The sequence below is a fragment of the Hyperolius riggenbachi genome, chromosome 3 (assembly GCF_040937935.1).
Source record: "Hyperolius riggenbachi isolate aHypRig1 chromosome 3, aHypRig1.pri, whole genome shotgun sequence".
Taxonomy (NCBI): Eukaryota; Metazoa; Chordata; class Amphibia; order Anura; family Hyperoliidae; genus Hyperolius; species Hyperolius riggenbachi.
Window position 1 is genome coordinate 280,709,488 of NC_090648.1, and position 25,391 is coordinate 280,734,878.

Consider the following 25,391-nt stretch of genomic DNA (forward strand, 5'->3'; position numbering starts at 1 on the left):
TCTATCTCCTTTCTCTCCCTAGTCCTCCCTAATCTGCAGGGGAGGATGCGGGGGCACATGAGAAGGCATGCGGAGACACACGGAGATCTGTGCTGGCCCACGGCGCCCGGTTCAGATGCGGGCTGTGGGCCGACAGCTGATCAGCTGTTCGGACCCTCGTGCTCACTGCACCCCCATCTCTGCCCGACTCTTTGCTGCAAAAACCAGTCCGCTCACTGTACAAAGGGGAGCCATCTCTATTGCTGCAGATGGCCACGATGGGAGGGACAGAGACACGTGGCGGATCCCATGCAAATCGCAGCTCTGCTGCCGGGGCAACCAGACGCCGTCCAGGAAATGTAGCCGCTCCGACCCGGAGACTGCGTATCCTACACTGCTGCAGCCAGCTACAACTCTGCTGCCAGGGTAAAAAGACGCCGCATGAGACATGCGGCTCCGCCGCCACCATCCGAGACCCGGAAACTGCCTGATCCACACGCCGCTGCCAGGAGCCACTACACCGCCGCTGCCCGGAGATGCCATCACAAAACAAAAGCAGGCAGCTCCATCTCCGCGGCCCGGAGGGGTATGTGTTCCACCACTCTCCCCTGCTCCCTCAGGACCACTGAAAATCAGGGCTGCGGCCGCTCCACCACTTTGGGGTATGTGCGCCCCCGATCACCCTCCTGCTCCATACAAGCCAGGCCCTGCACCCCACCACCGAGCCCTGCAGTCACCAGCAGCACAGTACAGCCCTGGAGTACCCTGTGCTCTCAACAATAGGCCACTCAGACCAGCCTACACAGCAGGCCTGGATCCCCATACGGTGTACTTTCTGCTCCCAGGAGCACGGGGCCCCCTCTGGCCCTGCCAACTCGGACTGGACTGCAAGCCAGGGCTTTTGCTTAAGCGCGCCCCCCCCCCCCCCTCAGGGATACCCTCAGTTCGTCGAGGAGCACATGGTCTCGGACTGGATGAATGGGTGCTTCAACCTGCAGCTCAAAAGGGACTCTGCCTCTGTCTCCTCTTACATTATTTTATCTCTCTCTCTCTTCCTTTTACTCTCTTAGCTATCCTTCTCTCTTTCTCTATCCACTCCTTTCCAGGACACACTGCGGGGCATCTGGAACTGCTGCGGAGCTGTGCGAGCGCCGTCGGTAGTCGGCAGGCTGCTCCCCTCACATAGCATTCCAGACTTCCCCACGCGTCCTTCACTATAGTTATGTGCTGTATGTATATATAGGTAATGCTTACTTTGTACTTACTGTACCTGATTGTATGTGTTGTAGGATCGCATGTATGTGTTGTACCATCACCAACCCTGTATGAGCTAAAAACAATTCCGGGTACAACCCCCGTTGTACTTGGCGAAATAAACTATTCTGATTCTGAAATACATTGATGACAAAAACCAATTGAAGTCTGAAATCTCAGACAAGCTGTGTCCCCTATACTTTGAGGGACACTGCCATCTAGTGATCAAAGAAATGAATAACCCTCAATGTGAAATCTTGCATGATTAACAGATTGTGACCATTGCCCTAAGGGCTCGTTTACCCTACGAGCCTTACCTTTTTTTTTTTTTAAAAGCGCTGGTGATTTTTTTATAAATCGCCCTAAAAGCGCTTGTTTTCTGAGCGCTTTGGCTCAATGGAAGGTATAGAGAAATTGCAAAACGCTTAAAAGCGCTTTGTATAGCGATTTCCCAAGCGCTTTTATGACTGACATCAGGAAGTGAAAAAATGAATTGCTCAGCAAAAGGGCTTTTCAAAGCGCAGGGAAAAGAGCTTAAAAAAAGCTCAAATTGCTCAGCGCTAGCAATAGCGCTGGCGATTTATGTGAACAAGGCTCGATTCACACACAAATCTGTACATGTCCAGTCCTGTCAGTTTTGTATTAGTTTTACCTGACAGGATTGGAACTGTACACCTTTTATGTGTGAACACACCCATAGAAAACTGTTATAAAGCTGATTGGACTGGACCAGAAATGTACAGATTTAAGTGTGAACCAAGCTGTAGAAAACTCACAAAACTGATGCCAACTGACAGGACAATTTTTTTTTCATGTGGGAAACCATGTTCATACTCAATGGAGATATTTTATAGCATGTAAATCCACTGGCTTGAAGTGTGTGTGTGTGTGTGTGTGTGTGTGTGTGTGTGTGTCTTCACCTTCTCGGGGGTCTGAAAACACTTTTGAATCTTTCCAAGGAAATATGTGCACTAAGAGCAATCTAATAGGGGTAAATATTTCTGTAAGCTGCAGCAAAGCTTGCTACTGGTCTGCATCTTTTTCTACTTTGATAAGCGTTCATAGATCACATTTTTACTACTGCAACTTTTTTTATTTAATTTTTTTTTTTTTGGAACACAAATTTTTGTTTAGTCCCAGGGCCATTTCATACTCCTTTTCTGAATATCCAGATAAGAGTAACTACCATGCATCCCCATCTTATTAGATTTAGTTCATTTGAACTGACTATTGCAGGGCATATATATAATTCAAAGTAGGCGCTCACACAGTTATGGAGTCCTTTTTATGACTATATCAGCTCACCACAGGGTCAGAATGTAACACTTGCCAATGTTTAAAGGACACCTGAAGTGAAAATAAACTAATGAAATAAACAATTGTATCTATCCTCCTTCTTTTAAAAATGACTTTTTAAAGGGTTACTTAAGGCTAGCTAAAAATAAAATGTTTTACTCACCTGGGGCTTCCACCAGCCCCCTGCAGCTGTCCGGTGCCCACGCAGTCTCGCTCCAATCCTCCTGTCCCCGCTGGCGGCTACTTCCGGTTTTGGCGACAGGCTGGTAACGCGAGTGATTCTTCGCGTTCCTGGCCGCAATGGCGCCCTCTATACTGCTATTGCGCCCAGGAACGTGAAGAATCACTCGCTTTCCCAGCCTGTCCCCGAAACCGGAAGTAGCAGCCGGCGGGGACAGGAAGATCGGAGCAAGATTGCGTGGGCACCGGACAGCTGCAGGGGGCTGGTGGAAGCCCCAGGTGAGTAAAACTCATCTTTTTTTTTTTAAGCTAGCTTTAAGTGACCCTTTAAGATATTCCACAGTTTTATTTTATAATTAAATCTACTTTAAGTTTTTACTGTTGTATCGTTTTTACTCAATGACACATTCATTGAAATATGCTAGAGCAAAAATCTATGAACTATTGATCCTTTTATCTCTTTCCTGCTCTCAGAAGGGTCACACTGTAGTCTGACCCAGTCCTGACTCAGACAGGAACTGCCAATTACATACCTGTTTAACTCTTTCTGGCAGAGAAAGTAAAAAAGGAACACTGCATAGTTGTTTGTGTGCTAGACACATACAGTACATACACGTCTATCTCATCATGTCACATGGTACCTTATGTATCATTTAATTCTATACAGGGAAGACCACTCATAATGTTTTACAGACACTATAATCTTACCCCTATAATTTGTTTTTGATGTCATTAAAACGTGTTAGAGCTCAGATTGCTTTCTGTGCCGGTAGCACCTTGGTCCTTAGCTTAGGTGAGATCCTTATAGTCTCTCTTTTTAGGGGCCTGTGACAGGAATCTACAATCCTTAACCACGGGCTTAAACCAAACCCCCACCCCCAGTGCCCAGGCCATTTTTTTACAAATTAGGCCACTGCAGCTTTAACCACTTGAGGACCCACCCTTTACCCCCCCTTAAGGACCAGCGCTGGTTTGAGTGATCTGTGCTGGGTGGGCTCTGCAGCCCCCAGCACAGATCAGGGTGCAGGCAGGGAGATCAGATTGCCCCCCTTTTTTCCCCCCTATGGGGATGATGTGCAGGGGGGGTCTGATCGCTCCTGCCTGCTGTGGGTGGCGGGGGGGGGCACCTCAAAGCCCCCCTCCGCGGCGAAATCCTCCCCCTCCCTCTCCTACCTGGCCCCCTCCTGGAGATCCTGCTGCACAGGACGCTATCCGTCCTGTGCAGCCAGTGACAGGCTGTCTCCTGTCACATGGCGGCGATCCCCGGCCGCTGATTGGCCGGGGATCGCCGATCTGCCTTACGGCGCTGCTGCGCAGCAGCGCCGTACAAATGTAAACAAAGCGGATTATTTCCGCTTGTGTTTACATCTAGCCTGCGAGCCGCCATCGGCGGCCCGCAGGCTATTCACGGAGCCCCCCGCCGTGATTTGACAGGAAGCAGCCGCTCGTACGAGCGGCTGCTTCCTGATTAATTAGGCTGCAGCTGGCGACGCAGTACTGCGTCGCTGGTCCTGCAGCTGCCACTTTGCCGACGCACGTTATGAGTGTGCGGTCGGCAAGTGGTTAAGGGCTTACTGCAGGGCCGTACAACTCGGCACACAAGGGATTTACCTCCCCCCTTTCTTTTCTGCCTGCCAACAGAGCTTTCTGTTGGTGGGCTCTGATTGGTGCTGGGGTGTTTATTTTTTTTACAGATATTTATTTTTATAACGTCGCTTTTTTTTTTTTTATCCACCCACCCTCTCTCCGCCAGCCAATCAGCACGATCGGCTGTCATAGACTGCAGCCTATGACAGCGGATTGCTTCTCTGCTACCTAGGGGGACAGCCGTGCCTTAGATTGCAGCGCTGTACAGAGTAAATAGATGGTGGTTTCGCTGTCTAACAGTCTCCTAGCGGCAATCACAGATCTCCTGCAAAACCCCACCCGAAGGACTTCATGCCGGTTCTGGGGCTGCCGCCGCTTTCACTCCAATCGGCGTGGTTGGCAACTAGTTAAAAGACAATTGAAGCAAGAGGAATATGGAGTCTGCCATATTTATTTCCTTTTAAACAATACCAGTTGCCCAGCAGCCCTGCAGATCCTCTGCCTCTAATACTTTTAGCCATAGACACTAAACAAGCATGCAGCTGATCAGGTGTTTCTGATATGGTCAGATCTGACAAGATTAGCTGCATGCTTGTTTCTGTTATTCACACCCTACTGCAGCCAAATAGATTATCAGGGCTGCCAGACAACTGGTATTGTTTAAAAGGAAATAAATATGGCAGCCTCCATTCTTCTCACTTAATCTGTCCTTGAATTACTAATTCTAGTGTATTTAATACACAAATGCTGTTAATGGTATACTGAGACCTCTTTCACAGTGGAACGTTGCGTTTGATGCGACGTTAACCCATTCAGGTTCCGTGGTTTTCACGAGAGAAATGTTCACCTCCCATTCATTAGCCTATAACTTTATCACTACTTCTCACAATGAACTGATCTATATCTTGTTTTTTCAGCCACCAATTAGGCTTTCTTTGCGGGGAACATTTTGCTAAGAGCCACTTTACTGTAAACGCATTTTAACAGGAAGAATAAGAAAAAAATAGAAAAGTTCATTATTTCTCAGTTTTCAGCCATTATAGTTTTAAAATAATACATGCCTCCATAATTAAAACTCACGTATGGTATATGCCCATATGTCCCGGTTATTACACCGTTAAAATTATGTCCCTATCACAATGTATGGCGACAATATTTTATTTGGAAATAAAGGTGCATTTTTTCCATTTTGCATCTATCACTATTAACAAGTTTAAAATAAAAAAAAATATAGAAATATTTCATCTTTACATTGATATTTAAAAAGTTTAGACCCTTAGGTAAATATTTCCTTTTTTTTTTATAGTAAACATTTTATTTGGGTAGTTTTGGGAGGGTGGGGGTAAACAATAGATTTATAATGTAAATGTGTGTTCATTTTAATTTATTTTTATTTTCAGTTGTAGTATTACTTTTTGGCCACAAGATGGCGGCCATGAGTTTGTTTACACAACGCTTAGAGTATGGGCATATACAATACGTAGTTTCTACGTCCAGGAACCAAAATAGGTTAATGTCGCACAACGTGCCCCTAACGTAGCGCATGTAGGTTACAAAATTGGACATTATTTTGCGCTACGTTATGTATCTCTTGGTGCGCCGTTTTCGTCGCATACTGATAGAACAAAAACGGCACATGCATTACATTTTTTAAAAAATAATTACTGAGCATGTGCAACACACAACGCAGCAAATGTATTGCTAAGCGCACAGCATGCAGCACTTCCTAAATATTGCTACATGTTACACACAATGCAACGTGTGCACTGTGTATGTCGCACAGACTTTGTATTGCTGTGTATTAGTCTGCATTATATTTTTTTATAACGTGCGACTTTAACGTCCCACTGTGAAAGAGGCCTTATAGTACCTGAATGTACCTTCTGCGATTGAGCAGCAATATAAATCAGCTGTTCGCTGGGAAAGGGCCATAATTGTTAATACCCCCCTCCAATAAATTTAGAGCTCTGTGTGGCCACCCAGTGTTGCCATGGGAGAGAGTGGGGGGTGTTTCTTGGTTTATATTGCCACTGAATTGGTTCAGGTAATTCTGGTATTATGTTACCATTCAAGTGGTTGAAATAATGTTGCAGTCACTTATGAATGGTTACATTATATTTACATGTATCAAAACAATAATGGTAAAAGTAGAAATTGTTGTGTTCCCTGTTAAACTACTGAATTAGGGCTGGTGCACACCGAGCGGCTTTTTGAGCGTTTCTGCAGCCGCTTGTGGCTGCGCATACGCTTGGTCAATGTATCTCAATGGGGTGGTTCACACCAGAGCGGGAGGCGTTTTGCTGAAACGCATACTCCTGGGGTGAGGCATTTTTTGGATTGCGGATGCGTTTCTGCCTCAATGTTAAGTATAGGAAAAACGCAAACCACTCTGAAAAACACCTGTTCAGAGCGGTTTTGCCGGCGTTTTTGTTACAGAAGCTGTTCAGTAACAGCTTTACTGTAACAATATATGAAATCTACTACACCAAAACCGCTACACAAAACCGCAAAACGCTAGCTGAAACGCTACAAAAAAAAAGAAGAAAAGGCGTTTCAAAATCTGCTAGCATTTTGCGGATCTGCTAGCGGGTTTTGGTGTGCACCAGGCCTTACTAAGGTTTATTACAATGAAGAACACAAGAGGACTTTGCAAGCTGGGTCTAAACTTTCAGAAAAAATTTGCTATAGTCTTCTAGGACACAGTCAGGGTTGCAGATTTGTGCCTTCTAGTAGCAGGCAATGTTTAATATCTCCTGCATATGATTACGGAATCATGTATGTTCTGCAGTGTTCTTCAACCTAGAAATGGTCAATAGAGTGTAAATAATCTGACTTGCAATGATATCTAATGCAAGTTGTATGCGGCTTGGAAGTGAGCCAATCAAAATTGTCAGGAAGTACATTTAATTGGTCCAATCCCAAGCTTACATCGAGTATGAATGCAAAAGAGGGCAGACAGGAATTATCATCTCACTGACCATCTCTACTGCATCCTTAGTAAATCGGCCACTATATCAGAGCGTAGCAATAGGGTTTGCAGAGGTTGCGACCACATTGGGGCCCTTGGGCCAGAGGGGCCCCGAAGGGCCCTCCCTCAACTACAGTATTAGCTCTCTATTGGTCCTGTGCTCATAATAATCACTGCTATAGATACTTTGAATAGTGGTAATCATTAACAAACTGTTCCCCATCCCTTCTTGCACCTCTGACACTGTAGTTGCCATTGGCAAGTTTTGGAGCGCCGTATCAATTGTTATGTATAGACTGCTTGGGGGGCCCCATTGTAAAACTTGCACCGGGCCCACAGCTCCTTAGCTACGCCACTGCCCTATATCATTCCAAGTTCAAAGAGTTGAAACTTGAAATAAAAGGTTGGAGAGTTGTGTGAATGGATGTGAATTAGGTAACTGTTTAATTCTGCTGGACATTTGCTTGCTACATATGATGTCCTTTATGGTTTCCCCAAATCTTCCCTAATGCTGGGCATACACGGCTCGTTTTGGCGCCGGTATCGAGCCAGCGCGCCGCCGCTCGTCCGTGCGGATCTATTCCGGCTCGTCCGTGTGGGTGCTTCCTAATCAGCGATTCGTTTTTTCTTTTGTTCTGCCCGCCGGTATCGAGCACGGAATCGATCCGGCGGGCAATCGGACCTGTCGGAAATTATTAATCAAACCTTCAGCGGCTCGATTGATAAGAAGTATCGAGCCGTGTATGCCCAGCATAAGACATGGAATGCTGACCGCTGTTTGTAGTGCTAGGCAACAAAGTATTTACCAAAACAGGTCTTTCATTACTTCTTTCCTGAGAGTCATTTATTTGCAATCTTTGAAAGAACGCATTTGCTATTTGGCTGGCGACTCTTTAAATGTCAAGGTGGAAGTGAGCTGACATTAGAGGACTATTCTTTTTGCAATTTTTGTGCAAGGCATGTATTGCTATTTGCTTATTGGTAAATGGGTTTCGGATATGAAAGCTTTTCTACTTATACAGAACAATGAGTAGCTCTTGGAGCAATCACATCACTGCTTGTTGTGTTTATAAAAACAATATAAAAAAAAAAATCCTAAAGCTACTTTCACTCTTTTATATGTTGAGTTGCGCTGCAACGGACAATATAATTGCATAGCAGCTGTGATTACATTGTAATAGTAAGTTCACATTGGCGTGTTAGTAGTGTGGTGGAGTGGCGGAATATGGTGAAATAATGAGACGCATGCTGTGCATTACTAGTGATGCCCATTTTACAGCTGCAGTGAAGCATACTGTTACAGTGGGTTGCAAAAGTTTGGGCAACCTTGCTAACCATCATGATTTTCCCGTATAACTCATTGGTTGTTTCAATAAAAAATGTCAGTTAAATATACCATAGGAGACACCAGGCACGTGCAGAGGGGGGTGCTCTGGGTGCCCAGGCACCCCCCCTTTTTAAAATCAGCAAAAAGGCCCCTCTGATCGCGCACAATAAGCCCCGCCCCCTACCGCGGTAAGCCCCGCCCACCCGCGAGAAGCTCCGCCTGGGGCACTTTCAGGTGAAGAGGCCTGGATAGGAATCCTAGTGTGGCATACTCACCTCACCTTCCACCTAGGACCCATACTGACCTCTACCTCCCCCAGCACCCATAGTGACTTCTCCCTCACCCACAGGGACCTCTCCATCCACCTAGCACCCACAGTGACTTCTCCTTCCCCAGCACCCACAGTGACCTCTCCCTCCACCTAGCACCCACAGTGACCTCTCCCTCCACCTAGCACCCACAGTGACCTCTCCCTGCACCTAGCACCCACAGTGACCTCTCCCTCCCACAGTGACCTCTCCCTCCCACAGTGACCTCTCCATCCACCTAGCACCCACAGTGACCTCTCCCTCCACCAGCACCCACAGTGACCTCTCCCTCCACCTAGCACCCACAGTGACCTCTCCCTCCACCTAGCACCCACAGTGACCTCTCCCTCCACCTAGCACCCACAGTGACCTCTCCCTGCACCTAGCACCCACAGTGACCTCTCCCTCCACCAGCACCCACAGTGACCTCTCCCTCCCACAGTGACCTCTCCCTTCACCTACCACCCATAATCACCTCTCCTTCCCCAAATCTAGCAGTGATCCTGCCTACCCCAGCACCCACACTGACCTATCCTTCCCCCAGCACCCACAGTGATCTTTCCCTCCCCCAGAGGCTACCCTCCTGTCCCCTGCAGCACTTACAGGGACCTCCCATCCCAAAAGCAGCGCCCACACTGATCTCTCCCAACACCCAGCATCCACAACTACTCCCTCCTCCAATAACTACAATGACCTCTCCCAGCACCCACAGTGACCTCCCCTTCCTCCAGCACTCATACTGACCTCTTCCTTCCACAGAACCCACAGTGACCTACCTTTCCTCCAGCACCCACACTGACCTCTACCTCCCCCAGCAACCACACTGACCTCTACCTCCCCTAGCAGCAACTATGCCATTCATAGCAGTACCCACAGTGACCTCCCACTCCCTGCACCCACCACAATCCCACCAATATTCAGCAGCCACATTACACTCAACCAGTAACCCCCACTATAGCAAGCACCCAGTACTTGCACCAAGCAACTTTCACCCAATACTTATATCCGACCTCCATATGGCACTTAGTACTTGCATCATTTACCCTATAGCTGGCACCCAGTACTCACACCCACTTGGCACAGTACTTGCACATTATCTGAACTCACATAAACCAGTACTAGCACCCAAAGTACCTGCACTCAGAATCCACATGACACACAATGCCCACCCATAGCTAGCACCTAGTGCAGACAATGCACCAAGTATTCGCACCAATGTACCTGCACCCAACACCCACATGTTTCATCTGCAGTAGTTCCAGTTGCACTAAGCCTCCACTTGGTGCCCGGTACAAACACCAAACACTCACATATGACATCTAGCACTTGCACCCAGAACTCACAAGGGCTTGAGTAACTGCAATCAACACCTACATGATGCTTGACACCAACCCATACAGCCAGAATGCACATGACACCCTGTGCAGCACCCAGAACCCACATGGCACCCAGCTTCTGCATTTAGCACTCACATGACAACAAATACCCCACTAACCAGCACCCATTACCCAGATGTTACCATGTACTCGCTCCCAGTACCCACTTGGCACTCAGCATTTGCACCTAAGACCCACATGACACCCTATAACCCCCATAATCAACACCCACATGGCATAGTACTCACACAGCACAAAGTTCCAAAGCCATTATATGCACCTAGTACCCATCCATGGCCAGCACTCAAATAGCAACCAGTACCCACCCTTGGTCTGAACCCATATGAGACTCAGTTCTCTCCCATGGTACACATCCAGACCACACATGGCACTCCCTGCTCACTCATGTCCAACACTCACATGGCTCCCTGTACCAATTAGCACTCACATGGCACCCACTATTGTTTATCGCCTTCTGCTACTCATTCAGCACCCAATACAGCATAGCATCCACTGCAAATAAACACCCAATACAAACTGGACCTTGGTACCCACAGCAGCTTGACACACACTGTACTTTGGCACATCGGCACCCACTGCAACTTAGCACAAACTGGACCTTTGCGTCTTACCACCCACTGCATCTGGGCACCCACTGCACCTTGGCACTTACTGCAGTTTTGCATCTACTAATGCTTAGCAACCACTGCATATTGGCAACCACTGCTTCTTTGCCTGAAAAGAAGCTTGGGTGCTGATCTAGAGGGACAGAGGTCCCAGTAATGAAAGGTGAATCCATGCCTACATCAGGCTCCACTGTGCCCACTCTAATAGTGCGCACCTATGACTGCTGATTTGAGGGTGGTGGCACCAAAGAAGTTGGTTGGAAGAAGACACAAAGTCTGCCTGATACTTCTATAAAGGTGTGTGTGTGTGTATGTGTGTGTGTGTGTGGTGGTGGTGGGGTTAAGACTGCCTAGTGCTTTCTGGAGAAGGGGTATTACATACACAATTTAGCACAATTTATCGATTAGGGCCCCTTTTTCAAATTTGAGCACCCCCCCTTGAGAATCCTCTGCACGGCCCTGGGAGACACGCACAGTGATATTTGAGAAGTGAAATTAAGTTTATTGGATTTACAGAAAGTGTGCAATAATTGTTTAAACAAAACTAGGCAGGTGCATACATTTGGGCACCACAAAAAATAAATATCAATATTTAGTAGATCCTCCTTTTGCAGAAATTACAGCCTCTAAACGCTTCCTGTAGGTTCTAATGAGTCTGGATTCTGGTTGAAGGTATTTTGGACCATTCCTCTTTACAAAACAGCTCAAGTTTGATGGCTTCTGAGCATTTACAGCTCTCTTTAAAACTCACACCACGGATTTTCAATTATATTCAGGTCTTGGATCTGAGATGGCCATTCCAGAATGTTGTACTTGTTCCTCTGCATGAATGCCTTAGTGGATTTTGAGCAGTGTTTAGAGTCGTCGTCTTGTTGAAAGATCCAGCCCCGACGCAGCTTCAGCTTTGCCACTGATTCCTGGACATTGGTCTCCAGAATCTGCTGATACTGAGTGGAATCCATGCATCCCTCAACTTTGACAAGATTCCCAGTCCCTGCACTGGCCACACAGCCCCCCAGCATGATGGAACCACCACCATATTTTACAGTAGGTAGCAGGTGTTTTTCTTAGAATGCTGTGTTCTTTTTCCTCATACATAACGCCCCAATAACTCAATTTTAGTTTCATCAGTCCACAGCACCTTATTCCAAAATTAAGCTGGCTTGTCCAAATGTGCTTTAGCATACCTCAAGCGGCTCTGGTTGTGCTGTGGGGGGAGAAAAGGCTTCCTCTCACATACAGCAACTCCTTGTGTAAAGTGCGCCAATGGTTAAACGATGCACAGTGACTCCATCTGCAGCAAAATTATGTTGTAGGCCTTTGGTGCTGCTCTGTGGGTTCACTCTGACTGTTCTCACCATTCGTCGCTTCTGTTTATCCGAGATTTTTCTTGGTCTGCCACTTCGAGCCTTAACTTGAACTGAGCCTGTGGTCTTCCATTTCCTCAATATGTCCCTGACTGCGGAAACAAACAGCTGAAATCTCTGAGACAGCTTTCTGTATCCTTCCCCTAAACCATGATGGTGAACAATCTTTGTCTTCAGGTCATTTGAGAGTTGTTTTGAGACCCCCCATGTTGCAAATCTTCAGAGAACATTTAAAAGGAACCTTAACCGAGAGGGATATGGATGTTTCCTTTTAAACAATACCAGTTGCTTGGCAGTCCTGCTGATCTCTTTAGCTGCAGTAGTGGCTGAATCACACACCTGAAACAAGCATGCAGCTAATCCAGTCTGACTTCAGTCAGAGCACCTGATCTGCATGCTTGTTGAGGGGCTGTGGCTAAAAGTATTGGAGACACAGGATCAGCAGGAGAGTCAGGCAACTGGTATTATAAGCTATATCCTTCTCAGTTTAGGTTCCCTTTAAAGAGGGAAACCTAAAATTGACCCCCTTAAATAGTCTCTCATAATTGGATTCATCTGTGTATGTAGGTCAGGGGTCACTGAGCTTACCAAGCCAATTTCAGTTCAAATAATTAGTTCTAAAGGTTTTGGAAGCAATAAAATGACAACAGTGCCCAAATTTATGCGCACTTTCTGTAAATCCAATAAACTTCATTTCACTTCTCAAATATCACTGTGTGTGTCTCCTATATGATATATTTAACTGACATTTTTTTTTTGTAACAACCAACGATTTATACAGGAAAATCATGACGATTAACAAGGTTGCCCAAACGTTCGCACCCCACTGAATATACTGAATGCTTTACGGTATGCATAGTACCACACACAATGTACAATATGACTTTTCCATTGCGACCCTGTTTTCCCAGGATGTGCAAGGCAATGCACTAATGTGCTAGTAGCCTAATTCTTGAGCACAGATGTTCTTTACCTGAAGCCTTTAGGATCCCCTTCTGCTGCCTCAGAGGAATAAATCTGTACTATGTCATGACAGGGAACCTGAAGAGAGAGAGATATGGAGGCTGTCATATTAACATTCTTTTAATCACATCACATCTAGCTCTCATTTCCCCCTTATGGACCAGAGCAGCCTAACCCGCCATTTACGCGATTCAAATCCAACAGTCTGCACAGTACCAGGAGCAACTACTAACCGTGCCACAGAGGATCCACATGCAGCCCATCTTCTTCCTCCTAGACGTCCTGTCTCATTAGGTAGAGCCCCACCTCTTATCGGGGGGGGGGGGGCTGGCTGACTGACTCTCTCCTTCCCGGATGGCTGATCCTCTCCTCCCCAACTGGCTAGCAGTGTTGCCAACTCATCCCTTTAATTACTGACACATATGAATTATACAGGTTCTGTGGCTAGGTAGATGCAGTTAAGGCACTGATTATGTGCAAATAGCCCCAGAACCTGTATTACTTACATGTGTCAGTAATTAAAGGGATGAGTTGGCAACACTGCTGGCTAGCAGTCAACAACTGCTCGCTTTACTTTATTATTTCTCCCCCACCCTCCATATCCAAAGGCTCATACACACATCAGACCATATGCTACGTACACACATGCGACAACGATCGTTCGTTAAGAACGACGAACGAACTTTTAATTGATGAAAGAACGACCTAAGTAAAGGTAGTTTTAAAATGTGTGTAACGATCTGATCGTTAGAACGAACGTTACATCACAGAAAGCAACTATTGCGCCTGCGCATAAAAATGAGAAGTTCCATGGAGAAATAGTGAAATGCGCATGTCAAGCCTAGTACGAACGATCGTTTCCAACGATGTACAACTTTTGCAAACGATCGTCGTTGGTTTAAATCCGCCGAGACAGAACTTTCTTTTGTAGCGATTTGGCTCGTTCGTCGTTTGCCTTAATAGTCGGTGGTTCGTTTTTTGTAACGATCGTCGTTGGTAAAGATCGGGGAACGATCGTTACAAACGACTATAGTCGCATGTGTGTACGCACCTATAGTCTTTGGAAAATGAAAGATCACAGACCAATTTTACCCCCTTCCATGTAGTATGAGAGCCATACCTACACAGTCTATTCTATGGAGCTGAACTCCCCATCAGACAGAAATCTTTGCAAGATGCTGCAAACTGAGGCCTGGTGCACACCAAAAACCGCTAGCAGATCCGCAAAACGCTAGCGGTTTCAGCTGCGTTTTTTCTTATTATTTTGAAGCGTTTTGCGGTTTTGTGCTGCGGTTTTTGGTACAGCAGATTACAGATATTGTTATAGTAAAGCTGTTACTGAACAGCTTCTGTAACAAAAACGCCTGGTAAACCGCTCTGATGTAGCATTTTTCAGAGCGGTTTGCATTTTTCCTATACTTTACGAGGCAGAAACGCCTCCGCAATCCAAAATCTGCAGCAGCCCGGGAGTATGCGTTTCTGCAAAACGCCTCCCGCTCTGGTGTGCACCACCCCATTGAAATACATTACCCTAGCGTTTCCACATCCGCAATCGGATCTGAAAACGCAGCCGAACCGCTCTGGTGTGCACTAGGCCAAAGATGCTGTAGACATTCAAAAGATCAGTATCTGCAAAAGATCTGTTCCTGCAAAAGATCCATTCCTGCAAAATGCATTCATAGTCTATGATATCTGCAAATCATCATACACACCTTGTTTAACAGACATTCATCTGCAGATCAGATCCACCAGGATGGATTTTCAGATCTGCAGATGATTGTCTGATCTGCAGATGAATGTCTGTTAAACAAGGTGTGTATGATGATCTGCAGATCTCATAGACTATAAATGCAATTTGCAGGAACGGATCTTTGGCAGGAACAGATCTTTTGCAGATACTGATCTTTTGTGTCTGTACAGCATCTGTGTGTGCAGCATCTTGCAAAGATTTTTTTCAGATGGGGAGTTCAGCTCTATAGAAAAGACTGTAAAGGATGGCTACTACATGGAAGGGGGTAAAATTGGTCTGTGATCTCTCATTTTCAAAAGACTATGGTCTGATGTGTGTATGTGGCCTTAAGGTGGGTACACACGTCAGATAAAAGTCTTTGGAAAATGAAAGATCACAGACCAATTTTACCCCCTTTCATGTAGTATGAGAGCCATACTCTACACAGTCTGTTCTATGGAGCTGAACTCCCCATCAGATAAAAATCTTTGCAACATGCTGCACACAAAGATGCTGTACAGACACAAAAGATCAGTATCTGCAAAAGATCAGTTCCTGCAAAAGATCAGTATCTGCAAAAGATCAGTTCCTGCAAAAGATCAGTATCTGCAAAAGATCAGTTCCTGCAAAAGATCCGTTCCTGCAAAATGCATTCATAGTCTATGATATCTGCAGATCTCATACGCACCTTGTTTAACGGTCAATTATCTGTAGATCAGATCCACCAGGTTGGATCTTCAGATCGGCAGATAATTGTCTGATCTGCAGATGAATGTCCATTAAACAAGGTGTGTATGAGGATCTGCAGATACCATAGACTATGAATGCATTTTGCAGGAATTGATCTTTTGCAGGGATTGATCTTTTGCAGATACTGATCTGTTGCATGTGTACAGCATCTTTGTGTGCAGCATCTTGCAAAGATTTCTATCTGATGGGGAGTTCAGCTCCATGGAATAGACTGTGCAGAGTATGGCTCTCATACTACATGAAACGGGGTAAAATTAGTCTGTGATCTTTCATTTTCCAAAGTCTTATCTGACGTGTGTACCCACCTTTAGATTAACCTCCTCAACGCGGACTGCCTCCCTTAAATCTTTTGGTGTGTGTGTGTGTGTGTGTGTGTGTGTGTGTGTGTGTGCGTGCGTGCGTGCGTGCGTGCGTGCGTGCGTGCGTGCGTGTGTGTGTGTGTGTGCGTGCGTGCGTGCGTGCGTGCGTGCGTACGGTTTGGTACTTTTCCGTTAGCTGGGCGCATCCACTAGGTGGTGCTAATTACTAATCCCCCTCCAGGCCGCCATGGATAGTAGGGAAAGATGTAATTCTGGTGGAGTTTTATCGCCACCTAGTGGATGCGCCCAGCTAACGGAAAAGTACCCAAGGTTTTACTGGGATCCCACTAATATCTAATTACACCCTTGTTACTGTATAAAATAGTGTCAGCGGCCATCAGACAGCTGTATATAGTTTAATCAGAGTCTCTGTCTATTTTGGATTGAAACGTGTACAAAGGGACAGACCTATATTCCTGCTTCCTAGTGAAAAGTAAGGGCCGGTTTCCACTGGAGGCCGCTTCCCTTTCTGACTCTGCCATGGCTCCCATACTGCTGTGTAGCTGCAGCCTGAATCACTGGGCCTGTTTCCACTACACGCAGATTCTGCATGCAGAAAACTGACTCCAATGAATATCTATGGGCCTGTTTCCACTGAACGCGATTTTTCTGATGCAGATTTCCCATAGGCATTCATTGGAGTCAGTTTTCTGCATGCAGAATCTGCGTGTAGTGGAAACAGGCCCTAAGCCCTGCCATGCACGGCTATCTGGATTCAGCTGTGTGCTGCATAAATCTGCAGCACACAGATCTGGATGGCAAGCCATATGAGAGATAGGTAGCATTTCCCCTCCTCTCTCGTATACAAGGAAACACTGCAGATTTGAGCTTAGTGGAAATAGGGCCTCATTGTTTACTGGTTCTGTAATCTCAGGTCAAGTTAAGGTCCAAGGTCCCTTTTTTTCGTATGAGATGCCAGTCACCTGATCTAGTTATTATCAGGTGAAGATACAGGATGTTCTTTACAGACAATTTTTGTTGGGAGGAAAAAAGTTATTGTGCACAGGCACACTGGAAAGAAAAAGAAAGTTAAAGTTGCCACCCAATGAGGCAAAATGATTGATTTCTCTCTGATCTGTATCGATTCCTACCACACTCAGCACAGTCAGTGCAACTGTCTGCCTACTGTTTGGCTGTATCTTGGAATATGAAATATTTATTACATCATGAGCTTGGCTAAGGCATGGTTAGAAAGCCATTCAAACATGTCAAACACGTCTAGATACTGCATTTTAAGGGTGATGTGGAAACCCCTGTTGTTTTCTGCCATGCTTACCTGCAATACACGCACTGCTATTAAAGCACATCTGAAGTGAAACCTAGTACGCACTTTCAATGTTGTGTGGCCAATTTTACCACCTCCACGTAGCATGAGATATTGCCTACACAATCTGCTCATAGTATTCAAAGTCTGTTGGCCCTCATACTACATAGAGGTGGTAAAACTGGCCATTGATTGGCCAATCAAAATTGTATGTGTGTACTAAGCTTGAGGGGGATATGGAGGGTGATCTATTTATTTCCTTTTAAACGATGCATGTTTTCAACACAAGCTGAATAGGTGATACAAGGAGACGCTATAGGTACCTAACTGGCCGGTATATGTACGAGTACACATACACCTTAGAGATGCAGTTTTCCTGATTGTTTGAGTGCTGGTGCAGTGTCTCACCGAGTCAATCTCGCACAGTTTGTGTACAGACAAACACAAATGGGGGTGCACTATATACAGTGACATGCACTCCACTACACCAAGCGTCACATGATTAGCATGTGACGCTTGGTGTAGTGGAGCGCACACGCAGCCCAGAGGAGACAGAGGGATCAGCGTGCTTCTGAGCCGCTCACTATGCACTGGCCAGAAGTGAAGAGAGGAGGACATACTGCGCACACAGGGTGCAGTATGTCCGGGTCAAGCAGGTCGCCAGACACCGGGATGTATATTACACTAACGGCGACAGACGGAGGGGGCAGGAGGAGCGGTTTCGGTTCTGGTATCCTTTAAGTACTCCCAATCCAAAATATGATTAGACAGAATCTCCCCATAGTTAGGCAGAGCCCACCATCGCAAATTTAAATTAAAGTGCACCTGAGACAAAAGAAGTCTCCGGTTTTATACTCACCTGGGGCTTCCTCCAGCCCACTTAAGCGAAGCAGGGATTTTTGGCACCTGCTGCAAGACAGCACGGCGGTGAAGCTTGGCACGGCTATAGCAGTAATGCTATAGTCTGCACAGGGTAATGCGGGGATCCGGAACTTCTCCCTCCGAGTTGCGACGACTCGGAGGGGGAATAGTATTTAGCAGTGACGAGAGAGAGGAGAAAAGCTGGAAGAAGATATTTGCCTCACCAGGATTGCACTCAGTGGCGTAGTTAAGAAGCCATGGGCTCCCCAGTGCAAGTTTAGCATTGGGGCCCCCAAGAATGCTATAGATAACAATTGATACAGCACACAAAAACCAATCAAGGACAACCACAGTGTCAGAGGTGCAAGAAGAGAATGGGAAACAGTGTGTTAATGATTACTACTATTTACATCAACTATAGAAGTGAATATTATCAGCACAGGACAAATAAAAACCTAATACTGTGTCTCATGGGTGGGCCCCTCTAGCCCAAGGGCCCTGATGTGGTCGCTACCTCTGCACCGCCTATTGCTACACCACTGCAGTTATATTGTAGAGGTGGCACACCTTACCCTAAATGAGGGTGCTGTAACCTGTGGATGCTGAGCCCAAACATCCAACGATATAACAAGCAAAGAAAGTCCAGGTCAGCACACCATTGGAAGATGCAAGTTTCTTCAATTTATTGCTTCATTAGCACATAGATATGACAATTGTTTCGGGGCCAACAGCGGGTCCCCTTCTTCAGATAGTGCAAACCACTGATTTTTAAGTGCTGTCGATTTTTCAAAATCGCCCTGAAAGTGCTAACACCATGCTTTCCTATGTGCTAGTTTAGATTGTGGCGTTCCATTCTCTTTCCGATCTAAAAAGCGATGCATGGACCATTTTTGGGGGGATTTTGCGATAATGGGAGGTTCAGGAAAAGCGCAAAGAGCTAGAAAAAGTGCTTTTGCCAGCGATTTCATGGGCTTTTTTTTTCTCTGTCAATTTATATGTGAAGTGTTTCCGGGATTTTTAGGTCCTCCTTCCTTTTAAAATAAGGCCCAGGGCACTTAGAAATCGCAAAAGGCCCAAAAAAAGTACTTAAAAAACATTTAGCAAAACGCACAGAAATCACAAAAAAAATTTGCATCACAACGCAAACTCGATCGGAACGCAATGTGAACAAGGTGTTATTCAGGTTTCATGTATGACAAGAGACAACCAGCATTAGGGGAAGGGGGGGAATTAAGGTGAGTGAGGGAGAGAGGAGGAGTGAAGAGACTAATGCGGGATCCACGCCATACAATTTTTCGGCAGATTTACCTGCCAGATTATTTCCAGCATGTCCGATCTGAAAATCGATTGATTTTTTTTTTTTTTTTTGCGATTTTCTGAATGACTTCTGTTAGTTTGTACAGAGATCGCTCAGAAAATCGCTCAAAAAATCGATCGATTCTCAGATCGGACACACTGGAAATAATCGATCGGCAGGTAAATCTGCCGAAAAATTGTATGGTGTGGATCCAGCATGAGAATAGCCTGAGATGGAGCAGAGAGTTTATCAGTGTTGCAGTCCCACATAGGGTATTTGCAGGTAATATGACTCAGTCCCAGCCAATCTAGGGACTGTGGAAGACTTTTCAACCTGTGTAATACCTCCTCTAGCTGTGCACATGCAGGCATGACAACAATGGTGAGAAAGCAGACTGATTTTTTTTTTTTTTTCTACGGACCATGCAGGCAAGGCAAGCCTCTGTTCTGCTTCATGCTGTGTACATTTACCAGCTTGCCCATCCCTCTAATTGCCCTTTTTATCTCCCTCAGCCAGCCTAGTGGTTCACATTGCCTTAGGGCCCGTTTCCACTATAGCGTTGCGAAATCGCCGGCGAATCACCGCAGGCAAATCGCATGCGGGTGCGATTCCGCATGCGTTTTTTGCCGCGATTTCGCATAGGTAAGGCTGTATGCGAATTTAACCATGTCACTGCCTGTGTGAATTAACATGGGTACCTATGCGAAATCGCGGCAAAAAACGCATGCGATTTCCCTATTAAATACATTGCGTGCGATTCGCCTGCATTCCACACGCAGGCGAATTCTGAGGGCCCTACCCTGCAGATTTTTTCTGCACAGAAAAACGTGCGGGGAAACGCACAAGTGGAAACAGTCCCATCCACTTGTACTGACTGTGCGAATCCGCATGCGGGCAACGCATGCGGATTCGCGATAGTGGAAACGGGCCCTTATACAAAAACCTGAATGCACCAGGCACTGCACTGGCCCTAAATCATTAAATGAGAGGCAGCCTGGGGGAAAATCTCCCCCCTAGCCAGTCCACACCTGCCCTCCAGTATTATAGTTCCTCTTCATAAATAATGACAGTCAGATGACCAGACAGGACTGCTGCAGGAATCTAGCAACAATAGCCAGGTATAATGTAACTTCAGCATATCCGCCTCCCTCCTTGTGCTCTGATGCACGCCTTCTTGTTACTGTAGAAACGTGTCCCGCCCTCTGTTACCCTGGAGATGCCTTGACAACAAATCAGCCTGGAGTCCAGGGCCGGTGAGCTGGGCATGGGGGGGCGAGAGGTGCTATTGATGCTAAGTTTTCAGGCTATTCCTAGATTTAAACATCCTAGTTTGAACATACTGCACAGCAGACAAGCTCTATAAATGTACACAGCATGAAGCAGAACAGAGGCTTGCCTTGCCTGCAGGGTCTGAAGAAAAAAAATCTGTCTGCTCTCTCACCATTATTGTAATGCCTGCATGTGCTCAGCTAGATGAGGTATTACACAGGTTGAAAAGTTTTCCACAGTCCCTACTCCAGGAGGTCTGCTTGCAGCTAGTGTGAGAGACTAGCAGTGACTGGAGTCCTATTGTTTGGCAAGGAAGCATCTGTGTGATGTGAGACTGCAATACAGATAACCTCTCTGCTCAATCTCAGGCTTTTTTCATTTTGTATCCTCCCTCTCCCTTATTCACCCTTGTTCCCCCCCTTCCCCTAGTGCTGGCTGTCTGTGTCTTCTTGTCATACAGGAAAGCTAAATAAAAGAGCAATCCTGGTGAGGCAAATATCTTCTTCCCTCGCTTCCAGCTTCTCTCTCCTTATTGCCTCTCCACTTTTCTCTCTTCTGTCACTCTCTACTTTGTCCCCTCATTTTACCCTCACAATTGAATCAGCCCAATCTTGTCATTAGTAACTCTAACCTAAAGCTGGCCATACATGCATCAATTTTTACTTACAGATTCTTTAACTGATCAGATCTGCTGGTTATCAACCAGCCACATCGATTGTAATTCCAATAGTTCTGTAGCAAGAATTGATCAAAATTACTATTAAATGGTAAATTTGGGTGGATTGGTCATATCGGTGGAGTGGCGGTCGATCGACGGCCCGCAGCATTACACTGTGTCAAACAGTGCAATGCTGCAGTTCAATAGATTTCATGCTCAGTGCAGGGAATACTGTGGTAGGGATGGGGGGAGGGGGAACTAAACCACCAGGGAACACTGGGGATTTAAGGAGGTACTATGCCTACTTATGTTTGGTGGTGCATTATGTGGAAAACATTACAATTTTTTGTTCTGTTCAAAAAGCTTTTTTGCAGATTAAGATTAGGGGGGGGGGGGGGGGTGGGGGGTCCTGTAGGTTTTCCCAGTATGAGGCCCAAACATTTCCGATGGAGGCCCTGGATGCATTGTACATGCATGCACCCATCTGGCTCTGTCTGCCGCCGCAGTGCACGGCGCGATAGCCTGACTACAGGAGGCGAACTACTCCGCCTCCTGTATTGGAGCTTTCTGTGCTGCCAGGTCAGACTGCAGACTGTCAGTCACAGGCAACGTGCTGTGACCTAGCTGTGAGAGACTTGAGCGAGGCTGGATTGGAGGAGAGCGGGATCCTTTCTGGCTGCCAGACAGTGCCTGCAATCGAGAAAGAGACACTTTCTGGGGATCACATTTAGCCTGACTCTGAGGATGGATGAGCTGAGGTCTGAGGAGGCCACCAAAAAAAGTTCACTAGTCACGGAGAAGTGGAGGGAGGAAGAACTGCCTGGATGTTACACTCAGGTTATCATAATGGCTTTTTCACCTATTAGTACCTAGTATGTATGTAGCCTGTAGGATGTCATATTATAGAGAAGTGTGTCATGGGCAGACAGTGATGCACTGCCACTGACCACCAAAAAAAAACACAGGTAAGCAAGGCAAGGGGAGGGAGACAACAGTGATGGAAGGAGGGGAACCAAAACTTCGGTATTAGCAGAGCAGAGATCATGGTGCCAGGAGGGAGGTTAGTAAAAATGTTTTGCCTGACTGAGGGAGATGATGGTCTGGTAAAGGGGGAGGGGGGCATCAGAGATGGAAGAGGGGCATATTTGAGGGATTAGTAGAGATGGTGGTGAAGGGGAAGACATAAGTGTGGGGGGAAGATGAACCTTGGGGAATTAAAGTGGTCATACATCTGTCGACTTGGTGGACAATCAACCAACTATTTTGATAATTACTGGTATTATCAAATCGGATGAAAATCTGTGCCCCCACAACCATGTCCAATCGACAATTTGACTGATTCCAGGCGGAAAATGGTTGAATGTATCTGGGCCAATGTAGTTGATGATCAGGTGCACGGCTGTAATGGCGTGCGATAATCACGGACGGACGCATCAGTAACCCCTGACCATAGTACCTCCAAATGTATTATGTGACCCCCCATGCCTGTGCATTTATACTTTACCTGTCACACTGTCCTGCAAGTGCCCTTGCTGTATTTCCGCATTGGCGCCCCATGTGACTACCAGCATATAGCACATGGGGCACGTCTGTGACGTCATTTGGGCTGGGGCTACCATGAAAATGGGCCTCTAGTTTGTGTTTTTCCACCGGCCAAAAGGTCCCAGTCCTCCCCTGACAGTAGATGCTCTGGAGGTTTTGGAACAAAGGCACAGAGCACTGCCAGATTTTTCACAACATTTCAATAGGCGATGATACCTTGAAATGCGGATAAATTGCTGAGAAAACATTGTACATAAATTACATGGTTCTCTGAAATGTTGCCATTTTGAAAATTGCTTCTGCAATGCTTTTGTCACGCAGAGCAGATTTCATGCTGGCAGCTTTTTAGCTTTCTCTACTCCACAGGGTTTTTTTTTTTTTTTAAACAAAGTGCAATGGTGATAATTCATGTGCAGTGCTTGAGAAAAAACAAGGACAAATAGCACACCCAATCTCTGAGTAATTAGCCACATCCTCCTCAGTAGACTTTCTTCCTCAATGTAAAAGTTAGATAGAAAATCTGCGTACGTGTTATCTGGCCGCCCGGTCAGTTGGGAGCAGGATGAACTTAATGACTGTTCACCCTGCAGCCACTGAAATACCGGGCGGATTTAAATACTATTCCCTCTCTGAGAAGTAGCAATTTGGAGAGAGAAGTAATTTGAGGTCCCACTATTGCCGGCACCCAAATTACATTTAAAATCCCAGGTCAGGCGCAGCCTGAGGAAGAGCGTTTTTTTAAAGTGACCTGCTTAGAGAAAATCCAGCTAATTTCTATCAGTTCAGATTTACGAGCAAGTGTATGTGGTGGAAGAAGGAGCATGCTTTGTAAAAAGAGCTAAATTTGAACAGTATTAAAGGGACCCTGAACAGTGATAAAAATGGTATAGGCTTTTACCATCATTTGCGCAAACGTTGTGCTAGATCCCGTCATCTTGCCTAGTCCTAGCTTCTAGGTTCACCTAAGCATGACGCTCCCATATCTCATTCAGGGTCAAATTGCGACAAACTATAGGATCGGTTCTAACATGTCTGTTTTAAAGACAAAACTCAAAGTCCCGCCCTGCATGACTTTTCCAGACACCGGACAGAAATCAGACATGTAATAAATAACACGCTATCTATAAGATGTATGTTACATGGACATATGAGAGCAATAGTATGGTCAAAGCACTTCATATATTGGCACATCTGCTGTCTAGTGCGAACCCAGCCTAAATGTTATAAGGGGTGTGTAGCTACTTTATAAAACATTATACTACTTATGTACAGCCTGGATTTTTTTGGTCTGGCAAAGATGTTCAAATACCGTGGCAGAGCTTGGTATAGTCTTGTGAAAGACTGGCACAATCTCAGCATGAGATGGGAGACTCCTGGTACAGGCTAGCATATTGTTGGAGAAAGCTGCCAGGATGCCAGCAAAGCATGGAAGAGTTCAGCTCTGTTGGCCTCATCGCGCCCTCTTCAATGCTCTACTGACAGAACTGTTCAGCGATTCTCTCTCCACTTGTGTATTTCCTCTGTTTTCAAACAGGAACTCTTACTTCCTATTTTGAAGGAACCTTTTGACTCTTCTCTTCTTTCCAGCTATCCTTACATTTTTAATGTACTAAGTATCTAGTCCTCACTTCTCTCACAAGGAATTTCAGTTCAGACCAGCACAGTTTTTGCTCAATCTCAGCATATGCTGGCGTATTTCTAAAGGTTGGCACAGGGCAGGTTCTAGGCTAAATTGCACCCAGGGCCAGGGTGTAAAAATTGTGATACGCATCCTCCTGTCCCCCTGCCGCCAGCTAGTTTAGTTTTTGCCGACAGGCTTACTGTGCCTGCGCAGGCTTGGCCACACGTCTCCTTCTTCGCGTTCGCAGGACGCTATTGCGGACCAGAATGAGAAAAAAAGCTACGTGTGCCAAGGCCTTTCGGACCTGTCGGTGAAAAAAAATCTAGCTGGCCGCAGGTGACCGAAGGATCTGTGAGTTACTACGAGAGCACGGGACGGCTGCAGGGAGCTGGTAGAAGCCCCAGGTGAGTAAAACTGATTTTTTTTTCGAAGGCTTAAGTATCCCTTTAACACAGGCTATGGTCTCAGTAAAGGAAGAAAGCAATTCAGTAAAAGCCAGCAAAGAATGCTAATATTTTTGTAAACATCAGCAAGATAGCTTTTTGCAAAGGTCAGCTCAGCAACATATATTAGGTTCTTGGCAAAAACCAGGACAGATTGGTAGAGACTCAACCAAGACCAATACAATGTTGGCACTGTCTGTACCTCAGCACCAGTTGGCTGTGTCTCTCAATACTAACTTAGATTGACCCAGCAAAGTATTGACAGCGTTTTGGCACAGGTAGCAAAATCTTGGTATGAGATAAAAAATGATGAGCTGGAAATTGGCATCTGGCATGGCATAGCAGAGTGTTGAGAAAAAGGTAAAAA

At 45.9% G+C, this 25,391-nt stretch overlaps 2 protein-coding genes across 6 annotated transcripts in view; one reads left to right on the forward strand and one right to left on the reverse strand.

Annotated features, from left to right (window-relative positions):
• ASB15 (ankyrin repeat and SOCS box containing 15) overlaps positions 1 to 20,645 on the reverse strand; it is an 84,686-nt gene extending 64,041 nt beyond the window's left edge. For all 3 annotated transcript variants that reach the window (XM_068276388.1, XM_068276386.1, XM_068276381.1), the window contains exons 1-2: positions 20,520 to 20,645; positions 13,242 to 13,309 (exon numbers count right to left, since the gene is read on the reverse strand). The gene's annotated coding sequence lies outside the window, so the exon portion shown is untranslated. The remainder of the gene's footprint in view (positions 1 to 13,241; positions 13,310 to 20,519) is intronic.
• Positions 20,646 to 20,679: 34 nt separating this feature from the next.
• The window catches only part of IQUB (IQ motif and ubiquitin domain containing), a 67,092-nt gene continuing 62,380 nt past the window's right edge, over positions 20,680 to 25,391 (forward strand). The window contains exon 1 of one of the 3 annotated variants that reach the window (XM_068276379.1): positions 20,680 to 20,744. Coding sequence is in view for 1 of the 3 variants with exons in the window: in XM_068276378.1 (XP_068132479.1) it covers positions 22,243 to 22,255 (13 nt within the window). In the remaining 2 variants the exon portion in view is untranslated. Of the gene's footprint in view, positions 20,745 to 20,813; positions 20,970 to 22,227; positions 22,256 to 25,391 lie in introns of those variants that run through there. The other 2 variants (XM_068276380.1, XM_068276378.1) reach the window with 2 other exon arrangements.